At 40.0% G+C, this 25,008-nt stretch overlaps 1 protein-coding gene across 1 annotated transcript in view; it reads right to left on the reverse strand.

The window, feature by feature from the left end:
* Positions 1 to 25,008, reverse strand: part of MEGF10 (multiple EGF like domains 10) — a 349,303-nt gene that overhangs the window by 190,067 nt on the left and 134,228 nt on the right. Inside the window, exons 4-5 of the mRNA XM_081827136.1 lie at positions 13,496 to 13,865; positions 9,187 to 9,300 (exon numbers count right to left, since the gene is read on the reverse strand). Coding sequence (XP_081683262.1) covers positions 9,187 to 9,195 — 9 coding nt within the window. The 5' untranslated portion in view covers positions 9,196 to 9,300; positions 13,496 to 13,865. The remainder of the gene's footprint in view (positions 1 to 9,186; positions 9,301 to 13,495; positions 13,866 to 25,008) is intronic.

Raw genomic sequence — 25,008 nt, forward strand, 5'->3', positions numbered from 1 at the left:
CCCCACTCCAACAACACTCAGTTTGTTTCCTGCGATTAAGAATTCCTCATATCAGTGAGATCATATGATACATGTCTTTCTCTGTTTGACTTATTTCACTCAACATAATACCCTCCAGTTCCATCCACGTCGTTGCAAATGGCAAGATCTCATTCCTTTTGATGGCTGCATAATAGAGGAATGAACATCTTTATAATGCTGAATATTTCTTTCTGGGAAGATGGTTAGGACTTTTTTCTTTTATCCTCAGAGTTTTATCATTTTCTTGTCATGGGTCCTGTGCTTTTTCTGTCATTTGTATCAAGGCATGCTATAGTATCTTTTGCTAGTATGAATGACAGTTTTTTTCATTATGTAACTGTTGCTAATAGATTTTAAAAAGCCCTCTATATTTTTTGTAACTTGCCACCTTACTGCACACTTCTCTTCTAGTATTTTTTCAACTGATTGTCTTCAGTAATTATCATTGCATATCACAATTTCCCTTCCCAGTGCAGAGGACTCATTTGTTTCACCTTTTCTATTGCATTGGCCCCCAACTTGTTGAGTGCAGCTTTAAGAATGGAGTGAGTAGGGCGCCTGGGTGGCTCAGTTGGTTAAGGGACTGCCTTCGGCTCAGGTCATGATCCTGGAGTCCCGGGATCGAGTCCCGCATCGGGCTCCCTGCTTGGCAGGGAGTCTGCTTCGTCCTCTGACCCTATCCCCTCTCATGTGTTCTCTCTCTCAAATAAATAAATAAATAAATAGAAAGAATGGAGTAGTTGTATTGCTTTCAAGCGGAACAAAAAGACTTGTATTGTTTCCCAACATGAATGTTATTTTCTATTGATTTCAGACGGAAATTTGATCTGTTTATTCTCTTTCTAGTATTTCCCCTGTCTAAATACTCCTTCATACCTTAGCATTAGCATCTGTTTACTTGTCTGTTCCCCTCCCCCCACAATGTGTTTCTGAGGGTACGGATCAGTGTCTGATTTTATCCCAGAACTGAGAATAATGCCTGGATCTACAAATTTGTTGAATGAGTGTATCAATCAATGATGGACAGGTCACCTCTAGACAATCAGATGCTTCTGCGTCTCTTTTAGCCTATGACAAACATTAATATTTGTCATACCGTTAAACCACTTTTGTATTTATGGACTACACTTTATTTCATTGTGGTGTACTAACTGAATTTCCCACTATTTTATTTTAAATGTCTATGAGTATGAACTGTAGGTTTGTTACGGGTTGTCTTTGTTGGCTTTGGTTTCAAGATGTTAGCCATATTAAAATAATTAAAATATTGCGTGCATTTGCTCTATAATAGTTTTAAAGTAATATGGATTAGCTGCTAAGTCAAGAGCATTTTCCCAGAAAATACTCTGCCTCCTCGTTCTTCAACATCTTCAGTCATTAGAGTTCTATTATGTTTCATTGTTCTTTGTTACTCAAGATGTGTAGGAGCATGCTTTCATTACAAAAAGTTAAAACTGTACCTAAGTGTAAAGATCGAAAATGTGAGGCTATGCCTCTTCCAGCATAAACCCAGAGTTAGCCAGGGTTAACAGTTTAGTACTTTGGTTTCAGTATTTTTCCTATGCCCTTCCATATTTACAGGTGCACATACAAACGTGTGTGTGTGTGTGTGTGTGTGTGTGTGTGTGCGCGCGCGCGCGCAAAATAACAAAGCCAGGAACTGTCTTGAAACATTTACTTTTTTTTTAACCTTCCTTGGAAAATTTCCACCTATATATTATTAAAAATATAAAATATACAGGGACATATAGCTAGCTCCATTGGCAGAGCTTGCGACTCTTGATGTCGGGGTTGTGAGTTCAAGCCCCATGTTAGGTGCAGAGATTGCTTAAAAATAAAATCTTTAAAAAATATATGAAATATACATACTTCATCCTTTTTAGTAGTTGTGTGGTATTCAACATTATGGCTTTACCAGAATGTATTTAACTGTTCTTCTAATGATCAGTATTTGGCTGTTGCCCCTTTTTCACTATTATGAACAATCCTGCTGTGATCATTTTCACACACAGACCTTTAGTCCATGCTGATTCTTTAGAATAAAGTCCTCGACATGGAATTGCTAAGCCAACAGAGATGGACAGTGTTTACATTAGTAGATACTGGAAAAATTGCCCTCCAAAAAATGTTTTGTCATCTTACCCTCCTACCAGCAGAGTGTCATTTGCCACATCCTTACTAACCCTGGGTATTATCAAGCTTTTAGATTTTTGCTAATTTGATGAGTAAAAATTCCTTAAAATGTATCACATTAATTTACATTTCTCTGATTACCAATGAGGTTGAACATTTTGCAGAGCTTGTTGAATTTCTATATTACTTTTCCTATCCATCACTCATTTTTTTAAAAGTAAACTCTATGTTCAGCGTGGGATTTGAACTCACAACCCCGAGATCAAGAGGTGCATGCTCTACCTACTGAGCCAGCCAGGTGCCCACACTGCTCATTTTCCTATTGGAGTGTTTGTCTGTTCCCTATTGATTCGTATTGATATTAATCCCTTGTTATTATCATGCAAACATATTCCCAAGCTGCATGTTGCCCGTTAATGTTGTTAGTATATCTTTTTAATTTTTATGTATTTAAATATGCCATTTTCCTTGATGACTCTCATGTTTTATATCTTGTTGAAACAGGATTTCTTCATCCCACAATTATGAATTTTTTTTATACCTTCATCTAATATCTTTATGTTTAGTTGTTTTGGATATTGGGTTAGATATATGTGTAAGTATATTTCTTTCAAAATGAACAACTCATCACCCCACGTGTATTTCTTTCAAAACTGATAACCAAACTTCACCCTGATTTGAGAAGTAATTCATCTTTTTCCTACTGATTTGCTTACTATTTTTATTATTAATAGCAGTTAACATTTACATAGTTCTGACCATATTCCAAGCCCTCTTCTAAGTGCTTTTTCTTTATTAACTTATTTAATCTTCTCAACAACCCCAGGATATGGATGGTATAATGGTCCCTATTTTACACATAAGCCAACTAAGACAGAGAGAGTTTAAGTAACTTAACCAAGAATGCACAGCGACTATGCCTTGGCTTGAGATTCAATGCTCTGAACCATGATGCCAAATCTCAGTGTACAGACTCCTGTTTCTAAATTCTACACAATCTTTATTCATCACTATTTCTGCCTACACCTGCACCAACCCTATACTTCTAAAACTATATTTTCAAATGTGTTTTAATTTCTGAAAGAGAAGTTACTACAATTTCTTTCTTCTCAGAGTTTTCTAGGCTATTACTTGTGATTTTTTTCTACCATGTAACCTATAGAATCAGCTTGTTAAGTTTCATATATAATGATTAGAATTGCATTACATTTCTAAATTAACTTGAAAAGATTTATATCTCAAAAATAGTGGCTTTCCATTTAGGAAAGGATTATCTGCATTTACTGGATCATTTATTTTTTTCCTAGAGCTTTATAATTTTCCACCTATGAATCTTATGTTTTTGTTAGGTATTTGGTAATTTTTCTTTTTGTTGAGAATAGGTTCCTTTTTTCTCTGTTTTATTCTTTAATATATTGTTGATAATATATAGGAAAGCATTGATTTTGCTATGCTAATTTTGAATCTAATCCTCATATTGAATTCTTTATTGATTCTAGTAATTTTTTCCTGATTTCTAAGACAATTTCTTATTTGCAAATAACTATACCTGTGTCTTTCCTTTATAATTATATATATTATTCTTTTCTGTCTTCCTGCATTAGTAAGACTCTCCATTATAAGATTAAACAGCAACCAATGCTGGGAGCAAATTTGTCTTATTTCTAACATTAGGAGGAATGACTATAATGTTTTATACCAAGTATTTGCTCTTGGTTTACGCTAACCTTTATCAACTTAAGAAAGTTTCCTTCTATTGCTAGCTTGCCAAGAGTTATTGTTTACTTGTTATTAAGAGTGATGATTGAATTTAGCAAATGCATTTTTGCCCATATTGAAATGTCATGAGTTCTACCCCCTTTGATCTATTTATATAGTGAATTACATTAATGGATTTCCTTGTGTTGAGTCATCCTTGCATTAACAATAGTTCTATGTGCCAGGAGCTATGTTAATCACAGTAATTAGATGAATATGCATTTAAGACTGTTGTATCTTCTTGATAAACTGACCTTTTTTTATTATGAAATTTATTATTAACTGGACTATTTAGTGCATTCTCAGTCAATGTAACTATTAATGTGGTTGCCTTTAACTCTACCATCCTGCAATTTGCTTTTAATTTGTCCCATCTCATGTGTGTTTCTTTGTTAGTTCTTTTCTGCCTTCTTGGTCCCATAAAATATTTTTTAGTACTCCATTTTATTGTTTCTTTGGTTCCCTGTGTGTGCGCGTGTGTGTGTGTGTGTATGTGTTGCTTGTGTGTGTGTGTGTGTTGTGTGTGTGTGTGTATTAGTGATTGCTCTAGGGATTCCAGTATACATCCTAAGCTTATCACAGTCTACTTCAATTTAATATTATAATGTTTCAGGGCGCCTGGGTGGCTCAGTCAGTTAAGCGACTGCCTTCGGCTCAGGTCATGATCCTGGAGTCCCGGGATCGAGTCCCGCATCGGGCTCCCTGCTCAGCGGGGAGTCTGCTTCTCTCTCTGACCCTCCTCCCTCTCATGCTCTCTGTCTCTCATTCTCTCTCTCGCAAATAAATAAATAAAATCTTTAAAAAAAAATATTATAATGTTTCATGTAGAATATAAGAAACTTCCAAGTGTAGAATTCCATTTAACCCCCTGCAATTCTTAATGCTATGGTCATGTGTTACCATTACATATGTAAAAATATGATAGTGCATTATTATGTTTACTTGAACCAGTGAATTATGTTTTAAGGAAATTCAAAGATAAGAAAATAAAATTCTTATTTACCCACATATTTACCATTCCCAATTATCTTCATTCCTTCATCCTATTATTCTAAATTTTATCTTCAGCCCAATGAACTTTCTTTGGCATTTCTTTTAGTGCCATGACTACTATCAGGTTATATTCCTTTCAAAATATTTTTTTTTACCTCCATTCTTGAAGATTCTATCAGGTTGTACTCCTTTCATAATATTTTTTGACCTTCATTCTTGAAGATTACTTTGAAAGATATACTGCTGTGGGTCTGTAGAATTCTTTTTTTGCCAAGTTTTGAATATTTGGGGTTATTATTTCTTCAGATAGTTTTGACCCATTCTTTTTTTTCCTTTTCTTCTGAGGTTTCAATTACATGTGGGAAAAATGATACCATTCCACATGATACTGAGGCTCTGTTCATTTTAAAAAACAAAATATAATTTATTCTGTTTTTCAGTTTTGATATTTTCTAATTAATCTATCTTCAGGTTCTTGTACTTTTTATTCTGAAGTTCCAGTCTCCTCTTAAACCACTGAGGGAAATTGTCATTTCTAGTATTTTAATTGATACTTTTATACAGCTTGTATTTCTCTTTTGAGATTTCCCACCCGTTCATTACGTCCATTTTTTTCCTTAAATCCTTGAACATGTTTACAATCATCATTTTTTTTTAAACATTTTATTTATTCATTTGAGAGAGAGAATGGGAGAGAGAGCACGAGAGGGGGGAGGGTCAGAGGAAGAAGCAGACTCCCTGCCGAGCAGGGAGCCCGATGCGGGACTCGATCCCGGGACTCCAGGATCATGACCTGAGCCGAAGGCAGTCGCTTAACCAACTGAGCCACCCAGGCGCCCCAAGATTTTATTTATTTATTTGAGAGAGAGAAGGAGATAGAGAGAGAGAGCATGAGAGGGGGGAGGGTCAGAGGGAGAAGCAGACTCCCTGCTGAGCAGGGAGCCCGATGCGGGACTCGATCCTGGGACTCCAGGATCATGACCTGAGCCGAAGGCAGTCGCTCAACCAACTGAGCCACCCAGGCGCCCTACAATCATCATTTTTAAAGATTTTATTTTTAAGTAATCTTTACACCCAAACATGGGGCTTGAACTTAACAACCCTGAGATCAAGAATCACAAGCTATACTGTTTGAGCCAGCCAGGCACCCCTATAATCACCATTTGTAAAATGTGTTCTAACTCCAAAATTTGAGTCATTCTCAGGATCTCCTTTGATTGTCTGCTTTATTTTTTTATTTTTTTAAAGATTTTATTTATTTATCTGAGACAGAGAGAATGAGAGACAGAGAGCATGAGAGGGAGGAGGGTCAGAGGGAGAAGCAGACTCCCTGTCGAGCAGGGAGCCCAATGCGGGACTCGATCCCGGGACTCCAGGATCATGACCTGAGCCGAAGGCAGTCGCTCAACCAACTGAGCCACCCAGGCGCCCGATTGTCTGCTTTTTACTTTTTTTTTTAGTAGGCTCCATGCCCAGCATGGAACCCAATGTGGGGCTTGAACTCACAACGTTGAGATAAGATGTGAGCCGAGATCAAGAGACCGACGCTCAACTGACAGAACCACCCAGGCACTCCTTGATTATCTGCATTTTTTTAACCTTGATTATGAATTCCATTTTCCCACTTCTTTGCCTATGTAGTAATTTTTTAATTGTATGCTGACTGTTACGGATGATATATTGTAGAGCATCTGGATCATCTTGTCTCTCATTTGAAGGTGTAATGTTTGTAGTTGGCCGGCAACTACATAACTCGTTCACTCTCTTCCTCTTTCAGACTTCATTTTATGCTCTGTTTGGGTAAATCTACATTGATTTTGACCTTAATTCTAGGATATGATCTTATTCCTTACTCCAAAAGAGTGGCCTTTCTGTGGTCTCAATTGAGTGTCCGGTGGGCTCAGTAAAGTCTTTCTACCATAGTTGGATCCCAACTTCAATTTATTTTGGCACTGCACAACTTCTGGCATTTCCATTCATTTCTTAGCACCACAGTGGTTGCTGTCTTGCAGAATCATGAGGTCTTACAAAATCTTAACCTATATAGGAAAGCCCAGAACAGCTCCTACCCAAAGAGCTAAGAAGAATCTCTACACAGACTTGGGAGACTTCCCTTCTGTAGAGCTCATTTGTCTCTGTAGCCCCACACTGTGAATTCCACCTGCCTTTTCATCCCTTCTGTCGCAATGTCTGCCTCAGCTCCGCATGACTTGACGTTCTTCACTTGGGCTCCACTTTGTGCCACATTCAGGAAACTGCCCCCAGACATGAAATCAGGTTAAAGAGGGTGCTCACCTCATTTATTTCCTGTCTTGCTGAGACTATAGTCCTGCACTGCCTATTTTCCAATGCCTAAAAGTAGTCACCTCACATGTTTGGTTCAGTTTTATAGAATGGTAAATCCAATAACAGCTCCTCCATCATGGCCTTGAAATAAACTTGTAATAGAGAGGGGCGCCTGCGTGACTCAGTCGGTTGGGCAGCTGCCTTCGGCTGGGGTCATGATTCCAGGGTCCTGGAATCAAACCCCACGTAGGGCTTGCTGCTCAGCGGGGAGTCTGCTTCTCCCTCTCCTTCTGCCTGCCACTCCCCCTGCTTGTGCTCTCTCTCTGTCAAATAAATAAAAAAATCTTTAAAAAAATAAAATAAAAATAAAAAAACCACTTGTAATAGAGAAACCTAATTGGTATTTCTTTTTTTTTTTTAAAGATTTTTATTTATTTATTTGACAGAGAGAGACACAGCGAGAGAGGGAACAGAAGCAGGGGGAGAGCGAGAGGGAGAAGCAGACTCCCTGCTGAGCAGGGAGCCCAATGCGAGGCTCGATCCCAGGACCCCGGGATCATGACCTGAGCCAAAGGCAGACGCTTAACGACTGAGCCACCCAGGCGCCCCCCTTAATTGGTATTTCTCTATCTCTTGCTCTTATGCTCTCATTCCCTCTCTCCCCCCCGCCCTCTCTCTGTCTTTCACATACACATACACACACACACACACACTTTGCCATCCTTTGGAATAATAATACTTCCCACTTTTTTCTTTCTTCTCCAGTGGCCTCATTTTAAGCTGGTTTTAATTTTTTAAAACATGTTTTAATTTATTCTCCATTAATGTCAAAAATGAAGTTACTGATACTGACCCTCCTTGTTCAACATAAAAACTTTATCACTCTTCACTCCCTCCTTCTCCACCTCTCCCTTCACCCCACGTCTCCAGGTTTTTAAAATTATATACATTTTTCTTTTTAAAATCCTTTGTTATAAATTGTACACAGTTTCACAACCACTTTACAAGCAATTCCCTAGATTTACATCTAAGTTTTTCTTGCTCACTGCTCTTTTTTCCTAAAACATGTCTTTGTCTTTATTAAATTTTTTATTTTGATTAGTTTTTGCTTGAAGGTCTACTTTAAGTTGTATTTTTCAAAAAGCATACATGAGTCATATAATTTCTGAATTCTTTTAAATCTGAGCCAGGCTTTCATTTGCCTTTGCATTTAGATAATAGCTAGGCTTGAAATACAATTCTTGGAATATAATGCTTTTTTCTCCCAGAAGGCTATACATTTTCTCTGAGATTTTCTAACACTAGTGTTGCAAATAAGGAGTCTAATGCCATTCAGACTTTTTTCCCCCTTTGTTGACTTTTTTCTTCCAGCTAACTGCTTCCAGCCAAATCCACCTGGGTACCATTCCTTTTCATTATACCCACCTAATCTTTGCTAACCCTGCTCCATGTACAAGGCTGAATGTTTCAATTCAGAAAAGTTGCCTTCTTTTGTTTATTTGATTATTGCTTTTCATTCATCTGCTACTTTCTCCTTCTGGAACCCATATAATCATGATATTAATTCTCCTGCTTCAACATTTTCTGCCTCTTTATTTTTCTCTTGAATTCCCAAATCTTAAAGTTTGTGCTGTGCGTTCTGAAAGAATGTCCCCTAGTTACTCTTCTTTTTATTCCCAAGACTTGTTTTTGCCTCTCGATTTATACTTTTTTTGTAGAAGTTTGCACTTAAAAAAAATAATATACAATCCTTTTTAATCTAATTAAGAAAATTAGCTTCCCAACCCCTACATTCTTCCCTTTATTCTATGGGAAGTCTGTTTTACTAGAGATGATTTGATCTGAATGTTCGCATTTGATCCCACTCATTTGAACTACTGTATTTCTTAATTTATCTGGAAATTTTTCTCTTAACCTTACAGAAGAATTAGTTTTTCCAGAACATACAGCCAAATGTGAATAGTGGCCCATCAGTGCTCCCTTATTCACTCCTACCTGTTCCATTTCCAGTTAAAACTCTTCAGCTTCATAGATATAGCAACCAGTTCCCAAAGGTAATACACAAATGATCTTTTCATATTCCTTTTATATTCTCTGGATTGTTTCTTTCTGAAATGGGGAAAAGGGAGGGATCAAACATGTGATTAGGATATCATCTTTGTCACAGAAATTTATTTTTCTTAGACCATGACAGGACAAATTTTCCATTTGTATTGTATTATATTAAGAATAGTAAAATTCTTTAAGAGAAAAAATGGCTATACATGTTCTTTCCTTACAGAGAAGCAGGGAAGTTACCTTGATGCCATCATTTTTACTAAAGGTGGGGTGAAATCTTAAGTTACTTTCCCACCACTAAAAGCATTTTGAAATACTTTCCTTGAAACCACCTTTTACAACCTTGAATTTACTGTGGACTTCTGTGTCCAACTGCCCAAACAAGGACAGGGAAATATGCCCATGAAAGTTAACCTCTGCTGAATACAACCATGAGGTAGAAGAAACCCTGGGAACATCTGCATTTTATCCTGCCAATATGTTCTCTCTTATTCTAGAAGCACAGGATGTCTTCACTCTGTCAGCTGCAAAAATATTATCTCTCTGCAGGAATGAAACAAGTGTGGAATATATATTATGCTACCACATTACATGCATACCTAAGCAGAAAACAAAGAAAATAGCCATTTAATATATAACTCAATTCTGCCTCCAGGGACAGATAAAAATTTTTATTATAATACCCAAATGGTACAGTACATAAATATACATGGGAAATGTGATAGGGCTAAGTCAGGCTCTTTTGGCTAGATGCTGGTGGCTAAAAATTTATCATCTGACACCCATCCTAATCTTGCCTTCCCATAGACATGAAGTAGGCTATATTTTTTATGAGGGCCAGGAATTTGGGGCGAGGGAGACCAAACCCATCACCATTTTTCAGCAGATCATTAATTTCTAAATGTGTGTGGAAAATAACTATTGGCTGATATCTTCCAGTTTCATTTCAAACATTATACCTTATACAGTTTGCTTAATAACCAAGATAGTAAAAAAAAAATAATGACAGTGACTGAATTGGTAATTTAATAACTTCAGATGATTCTAGAGGCTTAGTGGTATTTATCCTTTTTGAAATCAATAACTTTTCATTTGGAATCTTAAATCCACTTTAATGAGCATTCTGCCGGCGGCAGTTTTATTTAGGATGTGAGCTTATACAAACAAAAGTAATGGAGGCTTTTTCCTCGATAACAATTTACAGTTAACTTTGCAGATCACATGGCTGATTTGAATGTATAAATCTCTGCAATCCCATTATATATGCTCCTCAAACATTTTAAGTGCTTTTAACCAGAGAAGAAGTTATAGAGGAAGAGCATTCTCCATGTGGGGAAACCTTCATGTTTCTCGGTTAGTGGCAACATGTCTGAAAGGGCTCTTCTAATATTGATTCTATTTTTGAAAGCCCATACAGCAATAATACAACTTTCTTACAGGGAGCAAATGGAAAACATCCTGGGATAATACCCCTAGCTTTCTATAAAGATTGCATGAATTATCAAAGTGTAATATTTATCAACACAAAATAACCTATTCCTTTGTATCTTCTCCTGTACTTACTCTCTCACAATGTCTTCCACACTGTTTCCCTCTCTGTAGAAAACCTTTGGGGTCATGGAATCTACCCATATAAAACTAATGAGAAACACCCTCCACAAAACACGGGGCTAAATCTATTGTTATTGTAACCCACATTACTCTGCCTCTGTGCCCCAGAGACTCAAGTAGCTCTGAAAGTCTCCAGAGGGTATTCAGGAATGAAACTACAGCTTTTGGGCTCATCACTGTTTTCTGTGAGATGCTGTCCTCTGTTGCACTAACGTTCTCTGGAGGCATTTCAAAGCTATCATGCCCTTAAAGCCCCAAAACTGTGCTGCATTCCCTTCATAGTTTACAAAATCCTTTATAAAAACAATGATTTCACCTTCTGTTACAATTTCGCTTTTCACAGAGGCTCAAAAGCTAGTGAGTTTTCCCTACCTTGCCCCTCTTGCAGGGGCCGTCTAACAAAACCCCTCCTCTCTCCTTAAGCCAAAAAAAAAAAAGAGTGCAGATTATACTAACAGATATTCAGGCAGATTCCAAACCCCAGTTTGGGCTGGAGGCCATTTTCTCATTTGTAAATAGCTGAAGGTCACCCTGTATCAATGAATGATTTCCTGTTGCTTCATGCATGTTCTCTTGCCAGGTGTTAGTAAAGCCCTTACTGGAGAATGAAGTTAACACAGAGGAAAGCAAGTCAGGAGATGAGGAGAGACCTCTACCTACCTCATCTGAGCTTGTGGAACCAGCATCCACCTTTGGTCTCCGCAGTCATGTGTGCCAATAAATTCCCCTTTCTGCTTAAGTCAGTTTGAGTTTGGTTTTATGTCACTTCCAACTGAAACAATTTTGACTAATATACTAATAATTACCAAATTTTATTGGGTTATATAAATATCATTGCCTCAAGAATTTATAATAACGCATCCCAGAGATTTCCAACCGTGAAAACTATAGCCTGATGAATGATTTCATTAAACATGTGCATATAGATCACTCCCCAAACCGCATATACAGAAATGAGAAGAGACAAATCTGAACAAGAAGGAAAAAAAGCTTGCATTTGAAAGGATGGATTAAGGAGAAGACATCTGCCCAATATTCAGGACTGGGAAGATAGATGATTCCATTTTATGTTGTTATTAAATTGTATTACTCTTCATTAAAGTTAAATGCATTTAGAGGAATTAAGCTTATCAAAAACTTGGCAGTACAATATAAGCGATGATTCTTTGTTTATTTGACGACATCCTCCTGTGAGTTGATTCACAATTTTAATTTTGGAAAACAATATTTCCTTCACAGGGACTGACAGAATGATGCAAACTGCTGCATCATTTTGCATGAAGTCATATCGATTATGAAAGCAAACAGAAGCCAAGTGACTTAACCCATTTTTCAAGGAGCATTATGACAATAATGTTTCTATATTATCAAAGGGGATCACATCAACTTAAGAACTGAAATTAGCCTCAGTTAAGGGGGAAAAAAAAAGACCTGGATTCAGAGCTACAGGAGATAATCGCCTATCCTTTTTAAGGTAAGTACGATGGAATTCAATAAAGACAAAAATTCTAAATATTTTTTAGTGGAAAAAACTATTTTAAAAAGTGTGTATTAAAAATATGCATCAGTATCGAGATCTGACTATGGACACCATGGTAAGCAAAACAAATACACGAGAGAGCTTGCAACTGAGTGAGAACGGAAAGCATTAAATCAATCACAGAGAACTGTCATTCCTGTTGGGGTAAATATTACCAGAGAAATGTGCCTACTGCCCTAGAAGCCCATACTGGGGCTTTACTCTAAGCAGATAGACCAGGAAAGGATTTCACAAAGAATTGATGCTTGAAGAATTGAATACGCACTAAGTAAGTAAAGAGGGAAAAGAGCATTCCAGTGAGAGGGAGGAGCCACAGGTGTAGAGAAGAATGGGATAGGAAGCAGAGATCTGAAAGAGACCTGAGCCAGGACCCAAGGACAGGAGGTGGAGTGTAGGAGGCCCAGGTTGTGCGGAAGTGGGCAGTTTCCTGTGAAAATGGTGGGCAGACTTTGAAGGGTTTTTAGTGGGCCTTGCTAAGATCCAAAAAAAAAAATCACTTTGGCTTCAAGCTGGATAAGAAATGAGTGGGGTGGGGTGGCGGGAGTGGAGTCAGGATCCAGGCAAGGGGAAATGGTAGCTGCGGGATGGGAGTAGGGGTGAGGGCAAGTTACAGAAAAGTAGAGAATCTTCATGGCAGCTTATCCTCATCCTTTCTTGAGAATCAGCATCATGAAATGTGACTGAATCTTTCTGTTTTTCACAACTCTGCATTAGGGAAAATTCCAAACATATGAAAAAGTAGAATAACATAACGCACTTGACACCAAGCTTCCAGCGTGTCCAACTCAAGGCGAATCTTGTTTAATCTATATGTATCTCCACTTACTTCCCCATTCCTACATCCAGTTTTTAAAAAATTGATCAACATATCAAACCCTCCAAAAAGTTTTGAGAATAGTACAATAATCACCAGTTTGTCATTCAGGTAGATTCCCTAACTGTTAACATTTTATTAACCTGTCTCTATGTGTGGATATGTGTGTATTTATACACACACATCAGATCTATCTCCTAAGAGCAATGGCATTCTCTTACACAATCACCACAGTCAGGAGACTTAACATCATCTAATACACAATCCATATTCACAATTACCTGTTTGTCTCAACAATGTCCTCTACAGCTGCTTTTCCTCCTGATCCAAAACCCAGGCAAGGTCCACGCATTGCATTTCGTTGACCTGTCTCTTTAGTCTCCATCAGTCTTCAAGAGCTCCTCGGCCTTTCTGTCTTCCGTGACATTGATGCCTTTGAAGAGTGCAGGCCAGCTCCTGTGCAGGGTGTCCTTAAACGTGTGCTTGCCTGATTGTTTCCTCGAGATTAGATTCAGGTGAAACATGGTGGCAGTACCTGCACATAGACAATGTTGTGTCCTTCTCTATGTGTCACATCAGGAGCCGTATGATGTCAGCTGTACCGTTACTAATGATGATTCTTTCAGCTTTTCCACAGGTTGCATTCATATCCTGTAGACATAATCCATTACTGAGGAAACCAGACAAGGACTGCAAAATATAATTTCTATTTCCCCACAAGCCATCTTAATGTCAAGAGACATTAACACAGGTCATTTATAAGACAAAGCTTTGTCGGTTTTATTCACAAAAGGTGCACATAGATCATAAATAGACAGTGACAGGGAAGGAATATCCTGCAGCGATTAGAGGAAATTGGCATACTTGGGAATTAGCATCGTGAGAAGAAGTAAAGCATGGGGTGCAGTGAAGCCCATAGCCTCATGAGCCAAACTGTAGGGGACATCAACCGACTCTACCCTACCTGTGTGACCTTGGGTGAGTTACCTTGATTGTCTCTGCTTGCACATCTGTAACATGGGAAGTCATAGAACTCACCTTACATGGTTGGCGTGAGCACTGAGCTGCTACACATATCTGGAACACAACAAGGTGTGAGGAGGATGTTGATGATGCTTCCAGTGAAGGACCACTGACCTCCATGTGTTGACTAAAGGAAGACACCAGGTCTTCTTTATAAAAAATATTATCTGAGGGGCACCTGGGTGGCTCAGTCAGTTAGGCATCTGCCTTTGGCTCAGGTCATGATCTCAGGGTCCTGGGATCAAGCCCCACATCGGGGTCCCTGCTTAGCAGGGAGTCTACTTCTCCCTCTCCCTCTGCCCCTACACCCCACACACTCATATGCTCACTCTCTCTCAAATAAGTAAAATCTTAAAAAATATATATTATCTGAAATTTGGACCCTGTTAGTAATATAACCTGGTAAAATGTAATAATGTTTGCATAAAATCACAAACATCATCATCAATGAGAACTACTCAGTACAGAAGAGTTTTGATTTAACGATCAGATGACAAATGTTAACATTTCTCAAAACATAAGCAATAATCTTAACAATAAAATGTGTCCAATCTCATTTCCCGTGGAGGATCTGATTACCTTCTGTTCCTTAGTGATGTATATGTGACCTGTGTCTGGTGTGAAAGCACATATAAATACTGACATTCCACAGCAAGATCTAAATCACATACAGAAAAGGGCCCTCAGAGATCTACTCAAGAATCTAGTCTAGTCTTAAGATCACTCATAAATCTTAAAATTGCAACTTGTTTTTCAAATTTCAAAGTTATTTTTCTGATTGGGCAATTCAGCCACAGTATCTTTACTTCACCATCTTGTTTATGTATATTTGTGTGCATGGTGGTGCTGGTCCTGGCAGCCCTAGGCATTCTCCCTGATCTTATCCCATTACCCTTTTTTGAAAAAATTACTTTATTTTCCCTATAGTATTTTCACTGCTAAGTCATTCATGGCTTAATTTTTTTTTTTAAAGATTTTATTTATTTATTTGACAGAGACAGAGATAGCGAGAGCAGGAACACAAGCAGCGGGAGTGGGAGGGGGAGAAGCAGGCTTCCCGCCGAGCAGGGAGCCCGATGCGGGACTCGATCCCAGGACCCTGGGATCATGACCTGAGCCGAAGGCAGACGCTTAACGACTGAGCCACCCAGGCGCCCCATGGCTTAATTTTTAATATACTTTTTTCTTTTTAGTGTAATATTTATATTATCAAATAGGACAAAAGAGTTATCCTTAACTTTGTATTTTTAGGATTTGAGTTTCTCCTAAAATGTGTGACCATAGTAGAGATCTTTTTTTTCCTTAACAAGTAATGTAGAAAAAAATTAAAACTTCTAAAAGTTAAGCGACTTGAGTTGCTATTATTTTAAGAAAAAGGAGATCAACTGACCTATATCAACACTTTCAAACAGAGAAATTTTTAAAATTTTTTTAATTTAAATTCAATTAATTAATATATAATGTATTAATAGTTTCAGATGTAGAGTTCAGTGATTCATTAGTCTTATATAATACCCAGGACTCGTGATATCACGTGCCCTCCTTAATGCCCAACCCTCCACTCCCCTCCCCTCCAGCAACCCTCAGTATGTTTCCTATGATTAAGAGTCTCTTATGGTTTATCTCCCTCTCTGATTTCCTCTTGTTTTATTTTTCCCTCTCTTCCCCTATGATCCTCTGTTTTGTTTCTTATATTCCACATATGAGTGAGATCATAAGATAATTGTCTTTCTCTGATTGGCTTATTTCACTTAGCATAATACCCTCTAGTTCCATCCATGTCATTGCAAATGGCAAGATTTCATGCTTTTTGATGGCTGAGTAATATTCCATTGTGTATATATACCACATCTTCTTTATCCATTCATCTGTCGATGGACATCTGGGCTCTTTCCATAGTTTGGCTCTTGTGGACATCGCTATTACAAACATTGGGTTTCAGGTGCCCCTTCGGATCACATTTGTGTCTTTGGGGTAAATACCTAGTAGTGCAATTGCTGGGTCTTAGGGTAGCTCTATTTTCAACTTTTTGAGGAAACTCCATACTGTGAGAAAATAAAATTTTAAAAAAGTAATACAATATTTACTTTGGTACCATATTATAGCTTGTTCCGAAGACAAGGTAGGGTAGAAACATCTAGAGAAAACAGAAAGAGAGGAAGGCAGCGGGGAGAAGTAAGGAGAGGCAAAGGGACAGAACCAATATTGCTGATGCCTGAATCTCCAAATCTCCCCCTACCTAGGGTTTACTGCTTCCATCCCCCTATTCCCTCCATCACTCTCAGGCCTGCTTCCCTAAACAGCCCCCTCTGACCTTCCCCCTGCTCAAAAATCCAGACTTACTTCTCCAACTCAGTCTACCTACCTACACCCCAAACATACACTAAAGGTTTTCTTCTTTTTCTTCTTGTCTTTTATTTTTCAACTGTTTTCCTCCATTTGTCAAAGTTCACTTTTATCCCAGGCATCGATTTTACAGTCATGAAACCCAGATGTACAAACATAAAACTCCCTTTATTTCTTCAAAACTGACAAAGCTCACAAGCCCCCATTTCCACAGATGGAAGAATACCTAACTTTGCCCATTTAAGGAAAACTCGGATACTTCTGAGTCTTGTTGGGTAAATATACTGTTGATGTGACATTCACACTCATTTCCTTCTGTTCTTTCCATCAATCCTCTAAATTTGGAGGCTGGGGATAATAATTATAAGGCTGGAACAGCATTTGCTACAGAGAAGAGGGAGCTCAGCCTAGAGGAGAAGACAGCAAAATTAGTCAAATAAGTGCCCAGTTACAATCCAGATGAGTTTCTTAAAAATGTTATGGGAGCACAGAGTGAATTTAAAGAAGCACAGAGGGGCAGACAGAAGCATTAACTCAGCCAGAAGGGGCCACAGACATCTTCTGAGAGGAAGCGCATTTTAAGTTTCATCTTCAAGGGTGAGTAGGAGTTAGTTGGTTTAAGAGGATGGGAAAGGAAGTGTCAGGGCACATGAGCTAAGGCATGGAATCACGGGAGAGTCTGACATGCGTGGGAGATGAAACAGCTCTATAATGGCTGGAGCACAGCGACTGTTCAGGAGAGCGGGTAAGAGAGGAGTTGAGAGAGATAAACAGACCGTATGTCAAGCCAAGGAACTGGGATCGTACCCTCTAGCCCTGGAGTCGGCACACGAGACAGGAAGTCCCAATCAGCCGGCTGCTGGTTTTGTAAACGATGTGTTATTGGACACAGCGACACTCATCTGTTCACATATTATCTGTTGCTGCTCTCCTGCTACCATATGAGAGTTAAGTAGTTTTGACAAACTGTACAGCCACCAATCCCTAAAGTATTTACTATCCAGCCCTTTACATGAAAAGTTCACTGACCCTGCTCTAGACCACCTGAGTGGTAAACTCGCCCTCTTTAAGAGTATGCATAGACCTGAAGTAGCATTTGGATAGCTTTAGCATATTACTATTTAGATTTGTACAAAACTAAAACTATGTATGAGCATCTTACGTCTACAGCTCTTATGCAAGTATAAACATCTATACATTAAACTTAAACTAACAAAAACAACAACACTCAAATCAATGATATTCAATGTGACCGATGATACCAATGATGTGGAAACAGATTTCCACTCCTAACATCGGACTCACTGTCCCAGTACAGGTTTTTTTGAATTCAGCAACTTATACCTTTGGGGGCATGGTTTCACGTATTTAAACTAAGGTAAAACCTTTGTTAAAATAACAAAAGACAGTGACTTCGTTGAACTTTATAAGTCCCGAATGCCTCATATTGGAAGACAAAATCCCTCTGCCCTCTTTTTTGGGGTAGGCTATTGATAATTATAGTAATGCCTTGTTGGTACCATTAAAACACAAATGCCTGGGCAGGCACGGAAATCAATTGTCAGCACTCACTTCTAAGGCAGCCATTCAGGTGATACACAATTGCTTAGATTTTTTAAATGTCATCTAAATGAAAGCACACTAAATGTGAAAATATCACAGAGAGCTGCACATCCTGGATGGCATGCAAAGCTGCTCACAAAGTGAAATCTAACATAAGATACTTACTGTGGCAACAACAAAATAGCTAAAAACAGCTAGTCCAAACCAGGTGAGCCCAAGACGTGGCAGGGACAAAGAGGGAAGAGGACAGATAGGAGAATATGCAGTGTACCACCTGGACAAAATTCTAACATGAGATGGTTGTGGGAAGGAAGGATGTGAAGCGGGATTCAGGAAAGACTCCCAGGTTTCTGACCTGGGCAGGTACACTCACTGAGGTGAGCAACACAGAAGAGGGAAAAAGTTAGGGAGGGAAAGACATTGAGTTTATTTGGGTGAAGGTTCCCAGGAGACTAAATCTTAAACCCGAATGAAGGTAGGTACATTTGACTGTAGAGTCATGAGTGAAGACTGACTCCAATATCAAGATTTGGGAGCTGGAAAGAAACAGTGGTTGAAATATCCACATAGAGAAGTAGAAAGTGAGAGTTGGAAAGGTACTAAAAGATGCTTAATCAACAACTGACCACCAGAGACAGCTGTATAAATAACTACACATATGCACCCACAAATATATTCAATTCAGGATGATCTATGCTAACGGAATGAAACTGTAACATGCATCATAGGAAATACCAGTACAAAAATCACTTATATGCCTTTGGATGGGTACACAGAAGAGAGACGGGTTTGTAGAAGGTTTACTTTTGTTTGCTAAAACTTGGTTTGTTCTCCCAGAAGGCACACTAACTTGAATAAAATGCCAAAATGGTAATGGAATGTGGTACTCACTGCTCAGTGCCTACTCAATTTCCATTCTCCTTTCTTCTTTACTAACAGAACCTTGATTTTTGTCACGGTGGCAATGAGCACAGGTGAGAGCTACAATTCCCAGCCTCCTTTGCATCTATGAATGGCCATGTAACACAGTTCAGGCCAATGAAATATAAGTGAAAGTCACCAGATGGAACTTGTGGGAAGTCCCTTTTTTTTTTTTTTAAAGATTTTATTTGACAGAGAGAGAGAGACAGTGAGAGAGGGAACACAAGCAGGGGGAGTGGGAGAGTGAGAAGCAGGCTTCCTGCAGAGCAGGGAGCCCGATGTGGGGCTCGATCCCAGGACCCTGGGATCATGACCTGAGCCGAAGGCAGACGCTTAACGACTGAGCCACCCAGGTGCCCCGTGGGAAGTCCCTTTAAAAGGCAGGTAGACTCAGATGACTAGATCCTTTGTCCTTACCCTTCTTACTGCCTGGATTCATAATGTTACAGGGGAAGCAACCATATTATGACCTTGATGTCCCAAGAACAGGGTAAGGATTAGTGAGTAGAAACACAGGAGGGGTCCTAGGGGCTTCATGGAGCCCCGGTCTCAGCCTAGACCTCCAACTTCCAAATGTAAGAATAATCAAACCTCTAATTTTTTAAATCACTGTTTTCTGGATTCCTGTTCCTTGAGACCCAGTACAATTTGAACTTACTAGAAACATAAAATAGCAAGAACAGTTTTAAAGTATGCTTTAATCCTTTCCATTTTGAAATCAGGTAAGATCATTTTTATTTTCAAGGCAAATGTGAAAATAAAAAAATATTATTACCCCTTATGTGAAATCCATGAAAAATGCTGAGATGAAGGAACTGCTTACCAAAAGCTACTTTCTCTTCTCAGGAATTGCTTCCTTAGCCTTTCATGCTCTCCTGCTGTCACTGCTGCTTTGGAATTTGCTGTTATGTGTAATAGGACTCCATCACAAATGTTTGTGGAAGAATCAAGAAAGACTCACTGGTGATCTTGGCACAGACCACAGTCAAGACTCAATCTCTGATCTCCTTCCCACGTTCCCCATCCTGTGTTCAGGCTCTCTTCTTCCTAGTTATCCACTCTCCTGACTCTACTAGCTGTTGGGTGGCAAACTTTGTGTTCTCCGTCTCTCGAGTGTGTCACAAACTTTAAATATTAAAGGCTAGGGAAGGAAGGAACTCTGACCTAAGAATCAAGAAGCCCGAGTTTATTTGGTCATTTATTCATTCCACAAATAGGTTTAACTTAAGCATTTTCTACGTTTCAGGCACTGGGTTAAGTCTTAGAAACCAGGGATGAACAAGGCAGGAAATTCCTGGTCTTCAAGATGCTTATATTCTAATGGAGAAAAACGATAAATTCACAGATAACCGGAAAAATTACAGATACTGAAAAATGCTGTGAGGAAAAGACATGGGGAAGTGTGGCAGATAGTGCCTTTTGGGGGGTACTTGGGGTATGGCTTTCAGGGAAGTCTTTTCTGATATGTAAGCAGACCTGAGGAAGTGAAGGTACTGGCCAGATTCCAAGGAAGAGCATTTCAGCCATCTCATCCTGGGATGAGAAAGTTTCCTATGTCCAAGGCAAAGAAAGGAGGCCACAGTAGCCAGAGACAGCCTGCAGGATGGAGAGTGACCCTAAATGAGGCCAGTAAAAAAAGATTAGCTCATGGAGGGCTTCATAGCCACAGTGAGGAGATTAGATGTGAATCTAAGAGTACAGGAAGTATTTGATGCACTTTAAGCAGAGGAGTGACAGACTTTTTTTTTTTTTTTAATCACTATGGCTAATGGGTAGAATGTGGAATTAAAAATATTGATGAGGAGACTAGTGTATAAATTCAGGAGAGAAAAGGGGAAGGATGGATACTTTAGAGATGGATCCCATATGTGAGGGGAGAGTCACCAAGATGGCACCCAGGTTTTTGGCTAGAAGGCTTGAATAGATGGTGGCTCCCCTTAGTAAGATGGGAAAGTGTTCCGAGCATACCATGCCTGACCCTGGGCAATGTTGTCTCTTCACCTTAGAAATGCAGATACTGAACAAGATAGAATAGACAGCCTCAGATAGTTCTTCAGCACTACAGTATCATAGTTCACTTGGGTAATTAGAACATGATATACTTTTCTTGCTTCCAATTAGGGGAATAATACAAACTTTGGAGTAAGAGGATGGGGACTCCATTAAGCAGCCAGAATGCTCCACAAAACCATGTGACTTTGGCAAAGAGATTCTCTGGGCCTCAGTCTCCTCGTCTGCACAATGGGATTATAAAACTGACTTTGCTGGGCGCTGACAGGGACAAGAAATATCATTATGTAAGACAGCTAGAATATACTAGTGCACAGGTAATCACATGTTCTCCTTTCCTGGAAGATGCAACACTTGGTCCTTCTCTTCTTTCAGTCCCTTCACTTTGTGAATCTCTTGACTCAGGGATTTTCTTTTTCTGAGGGTGAAGCATCTCCAACACGGGGGATTCTCAGAGCAGAATTTCACATGTGTCCCTTTCTGTGATAGCCACTCAGCCCTGGACCTCTGTGACTTCTCACCTGGAAGGTGGGCATTGCCAGAGAAGGGCAACAGAGCCAACTCCAAGCCTGTGGGCTCCAGGTTACCAACCCTAGAGTTTCGAGCTTAACTTGGATGTATTCGCCTTTCCCTGCCCTCTAGCTCACCCGCTCCCTGATGAATGGGACTTTGAGAACTGGGTCTGAGAAGAAAGGGTGATGGAATGCTTCTGGCTGCTGGTGAAGGACCGCTCCTGCCTTGACCGGCCAGCCATCGGCCGTCTTGCGGCTGCTGGCCCTATTGCCTGACACTCAGGGAATGAGATGGGCATGCGACAGGAAGGGAGATGATGGGCTTATGTGCTGCCCACAACACAATTTTAGTTAACAAAAGCGAAAATGTTAACCACCATAAAAATTCACTAATGAATAAGCCCCGTCCTTTTTTAAGGACGCCTTTCTTTCTTTCTTTTTTTTTTTAACTTCTCTCTTTGTCCATTTTTTCCTTTCAGGAAAAAGCCCAAATAATAGAATCCCCCAAACAGCATGTTTTTCAAAGATTTCTTGTTCCCAGATGGTTAAGCGTCTGCCTTCTGCTCAGGTCATGATCCCAGGGTCCTGAGATGGAGCCCCACATCGGGCTCCCTGCTCAGTGGGGAGTCTTCTTCTCCCTCTCCCTCTGCCCCTGCTCATGTTTCCTCTCTTGCTGTGTCTCTGTCTGTCAAATAAATAAAATCTTAAAAAAAAAAAAAAAAAGCTTTTTTTTCCAGACAGAAAGCAGGCTTCTTGCCGTCATTTCTGCTGTGGCAGCTGGAGGGCGGTGCAACTCTCTGTCTTTCTCTGTCTCCCCTCCCGAAGCCTCGCATTTCCTTCCATCCCACTCTGGGCTAAGTTCAGAGGGGAAGAGACACAATGGAGGGAAATGTGCACACATGGCCCCGGAGCAGCAGGGGGGGTGGGGGGGTGGGAATGACTTGAAAAGAAACAAGCAACATCAAGTTCACAGATCACACATCCTGGTCCTCTTGCTTCCTCCTCACTCACGCAGCATTAGCTGCCTTCACACCCTTGGGACACAGGCTTCCCCTGGCCTCAGCCTGTTCTACGCCTGGTCTACGTCTTCTCCCTACACCCCATTCTTCAAATTCTTTACACGTGAGCTCAGCCTGGCCTCGCCCTTGCACGCTTACACACAAACTCACTCAGCACCTCCCTGTCTTTCCACATCTCCAGTTCAGAGCTGGCCCCCAGATCTTGTGAGCCGGGACTGGGAGGTGGCGACTGTGCCCTGACAAGGTCTCCGTGTGTGACAAGAAGGCAGATTGTGAGGCAGAGCCTGATTGTAGAGAGGCTGGCTGCTGGAAAGCTGCCCAGCCCCGCAGGCAGGGAGGGCATAACCGGAGACTGACCCGAGAGACCACTGGCAGGCGCGGACCCAGCCCGATGCATGAGCGCCCACGGTACCACCACAGGTCACAGAAGACTGCTGGTTTTTGTGGGCAGGGCCAGGCATGGAACTGGAGCAGGGGGAAAGGGAAGCCACAATAACAGAGTCTGACATTTGCAGTGAGCTTTGTGCTTTCCAAAACTGAGGCACCTCTGTGTACCTGTTACTTCATGTAAGACTGGCCTTTGTGACGATCCCCTCTTGAGAGGTGAGAAGCTGAGCCCGTGTGAGGGGTAAACAGACTGTTCTCATCAGACAGATGGTCATGACAGAGCTGGGTTAGATTCCACTGCTGGGGTGAGGGCTTTACCCAAAACGTCATTGACCTGCATAAAATTACGTATCAGGAGCAAAGTTATCATGTAGGATAGCATCTCTGATAGGGCTTTGCAAGGTAAACATTGGATTTCTCACCGTCTCAAATATCAAACACATTAGGCCCCTACTATGGCCCTTTAATATGTCCAGGTACTCCAGGGAAGGACAAGGAAAGAGATGAGCACTAAGGCCCCATAGAAAAACAGGTGATCAACAGGAGGGCCTGACCAACCTTCCCCTCTACAGAACATGCTGGGCACCAACCTCTCACAAGAGGTGTCAAAGCTGGGATGGCCTCCCTCTCTTCCACTCCCTCCTCATTGAATACAGAGTCCTTATTGACAGAATGTTATAACTGCATGAGCCCATGGTGAGGAGACTGCAGACCATCCACTAGAAAAATTTGTTGGCAGGAAGATTCTTTCTCTGCAACTCAAACACAAAACATTTTTAATACCGTTCCCCTTCTCCGATCCCTATAATTTTAAGGAAGAGAAAGAAAAGACCAAAAATCAAAGATAGCTCAGTGGTAATCTGTGGTTTAGAATGAGCTTTGTTTTTGTTTTTAAATTAACTCTCCTTTTTCTAAAGGCCCCCACCCCTAAAAAAAGTAGTGGAAATCAAGGCGAGGCATTGCAGATCCTGTATTTTTATATTCACTCTAGTAGATTTCAATACAATGTTTTGACTCCCTTTTAAATTTCTTTATGACCTAGATCAAGCTGCCCTGTTTCAGGTTCCACATGAGTAAAAATTAAATTGTACCTTCCATCTATATCACAAACATGTTATGTGGGCTGGTGAAGTAACCTACTCTAAGGCCATATTTATAGTATGGCTAACACTAAACTCTACTTCTCTAAGATGCCAATACCTAAACATCTTTGGTGTACTTCTTGAAACTGAGTCTGTTCATTTTTCTTTTAATTAGGATTTTATTTCCTTTTACTTAAAGATAAATCAATAAATGACTAATGTCGCAAGCCAAAGTATATGCTAACAGTAATGTGAGTCATGAAGCCTGTTCACTGGTACAGATCACATTTCTTGTACCCGAAATGTTTCATCTGAGAAGACATTCAAGTAATTTGACTCCTTGCTGACCTCTCATATATACCATAGATTCCTATGAATCGGTCTTTCAAAGACTTGCACTTCAAAATGGAGCACCAAGCCTATGTGTTTACTTCTACTCCCTCATGGAATTCACACAGCATGTATCATAAAGAAATACGGCTGGAATAGAGTTATGACACCATTGTGAGTAGGGGGAAGAATAGCAGTGAGAAATATATTTTGATAAATTTCTTGGCCAACAAGGAAGAAGAAGGGACCGTAGTACTGGATAAACCAGAATGAAGGAAGCTGAGACCCAGAACACAACTGCAAGAAGGCTACCACGGAGGTGGGAGCCATTTTTTGTGGCAGGGTCCTAGGAGCCCCTAAATGTGTAGATGACAAGAAACAGGAGGAGAAATAGGATGCCAAGCAGTCATTAATGTAATTAATTAAAGGACTATTTATGAAATATCGGGTCAAGGTAGCACCTCCCACCCCATTCTGATCCCTTTGCATCAAAACAGCTAGATACTATGGAATTTGAGCTGAAGAAATGCTGGTTGCCCACTCCAGATTCACATGCCCTAAACGAAGACCTTTCTGTCAGCGTGTCTGACCCACAAAGCTC

The sequence above is a fragment of the Leptonychotes weddellii genome, chromosome 7, assembly GCF_054177405.1.
Source record: "Leptonychotes weddellii isolate Sample4059 chromosome 7, ASM5417740v2, whole genome shotgun sequence".
NCBI lineage: Eukaryota > Metazoa > Chordata > Mammalia > Carnivora > Phocidae > Leptonychotes > Leptonychotes weddellii.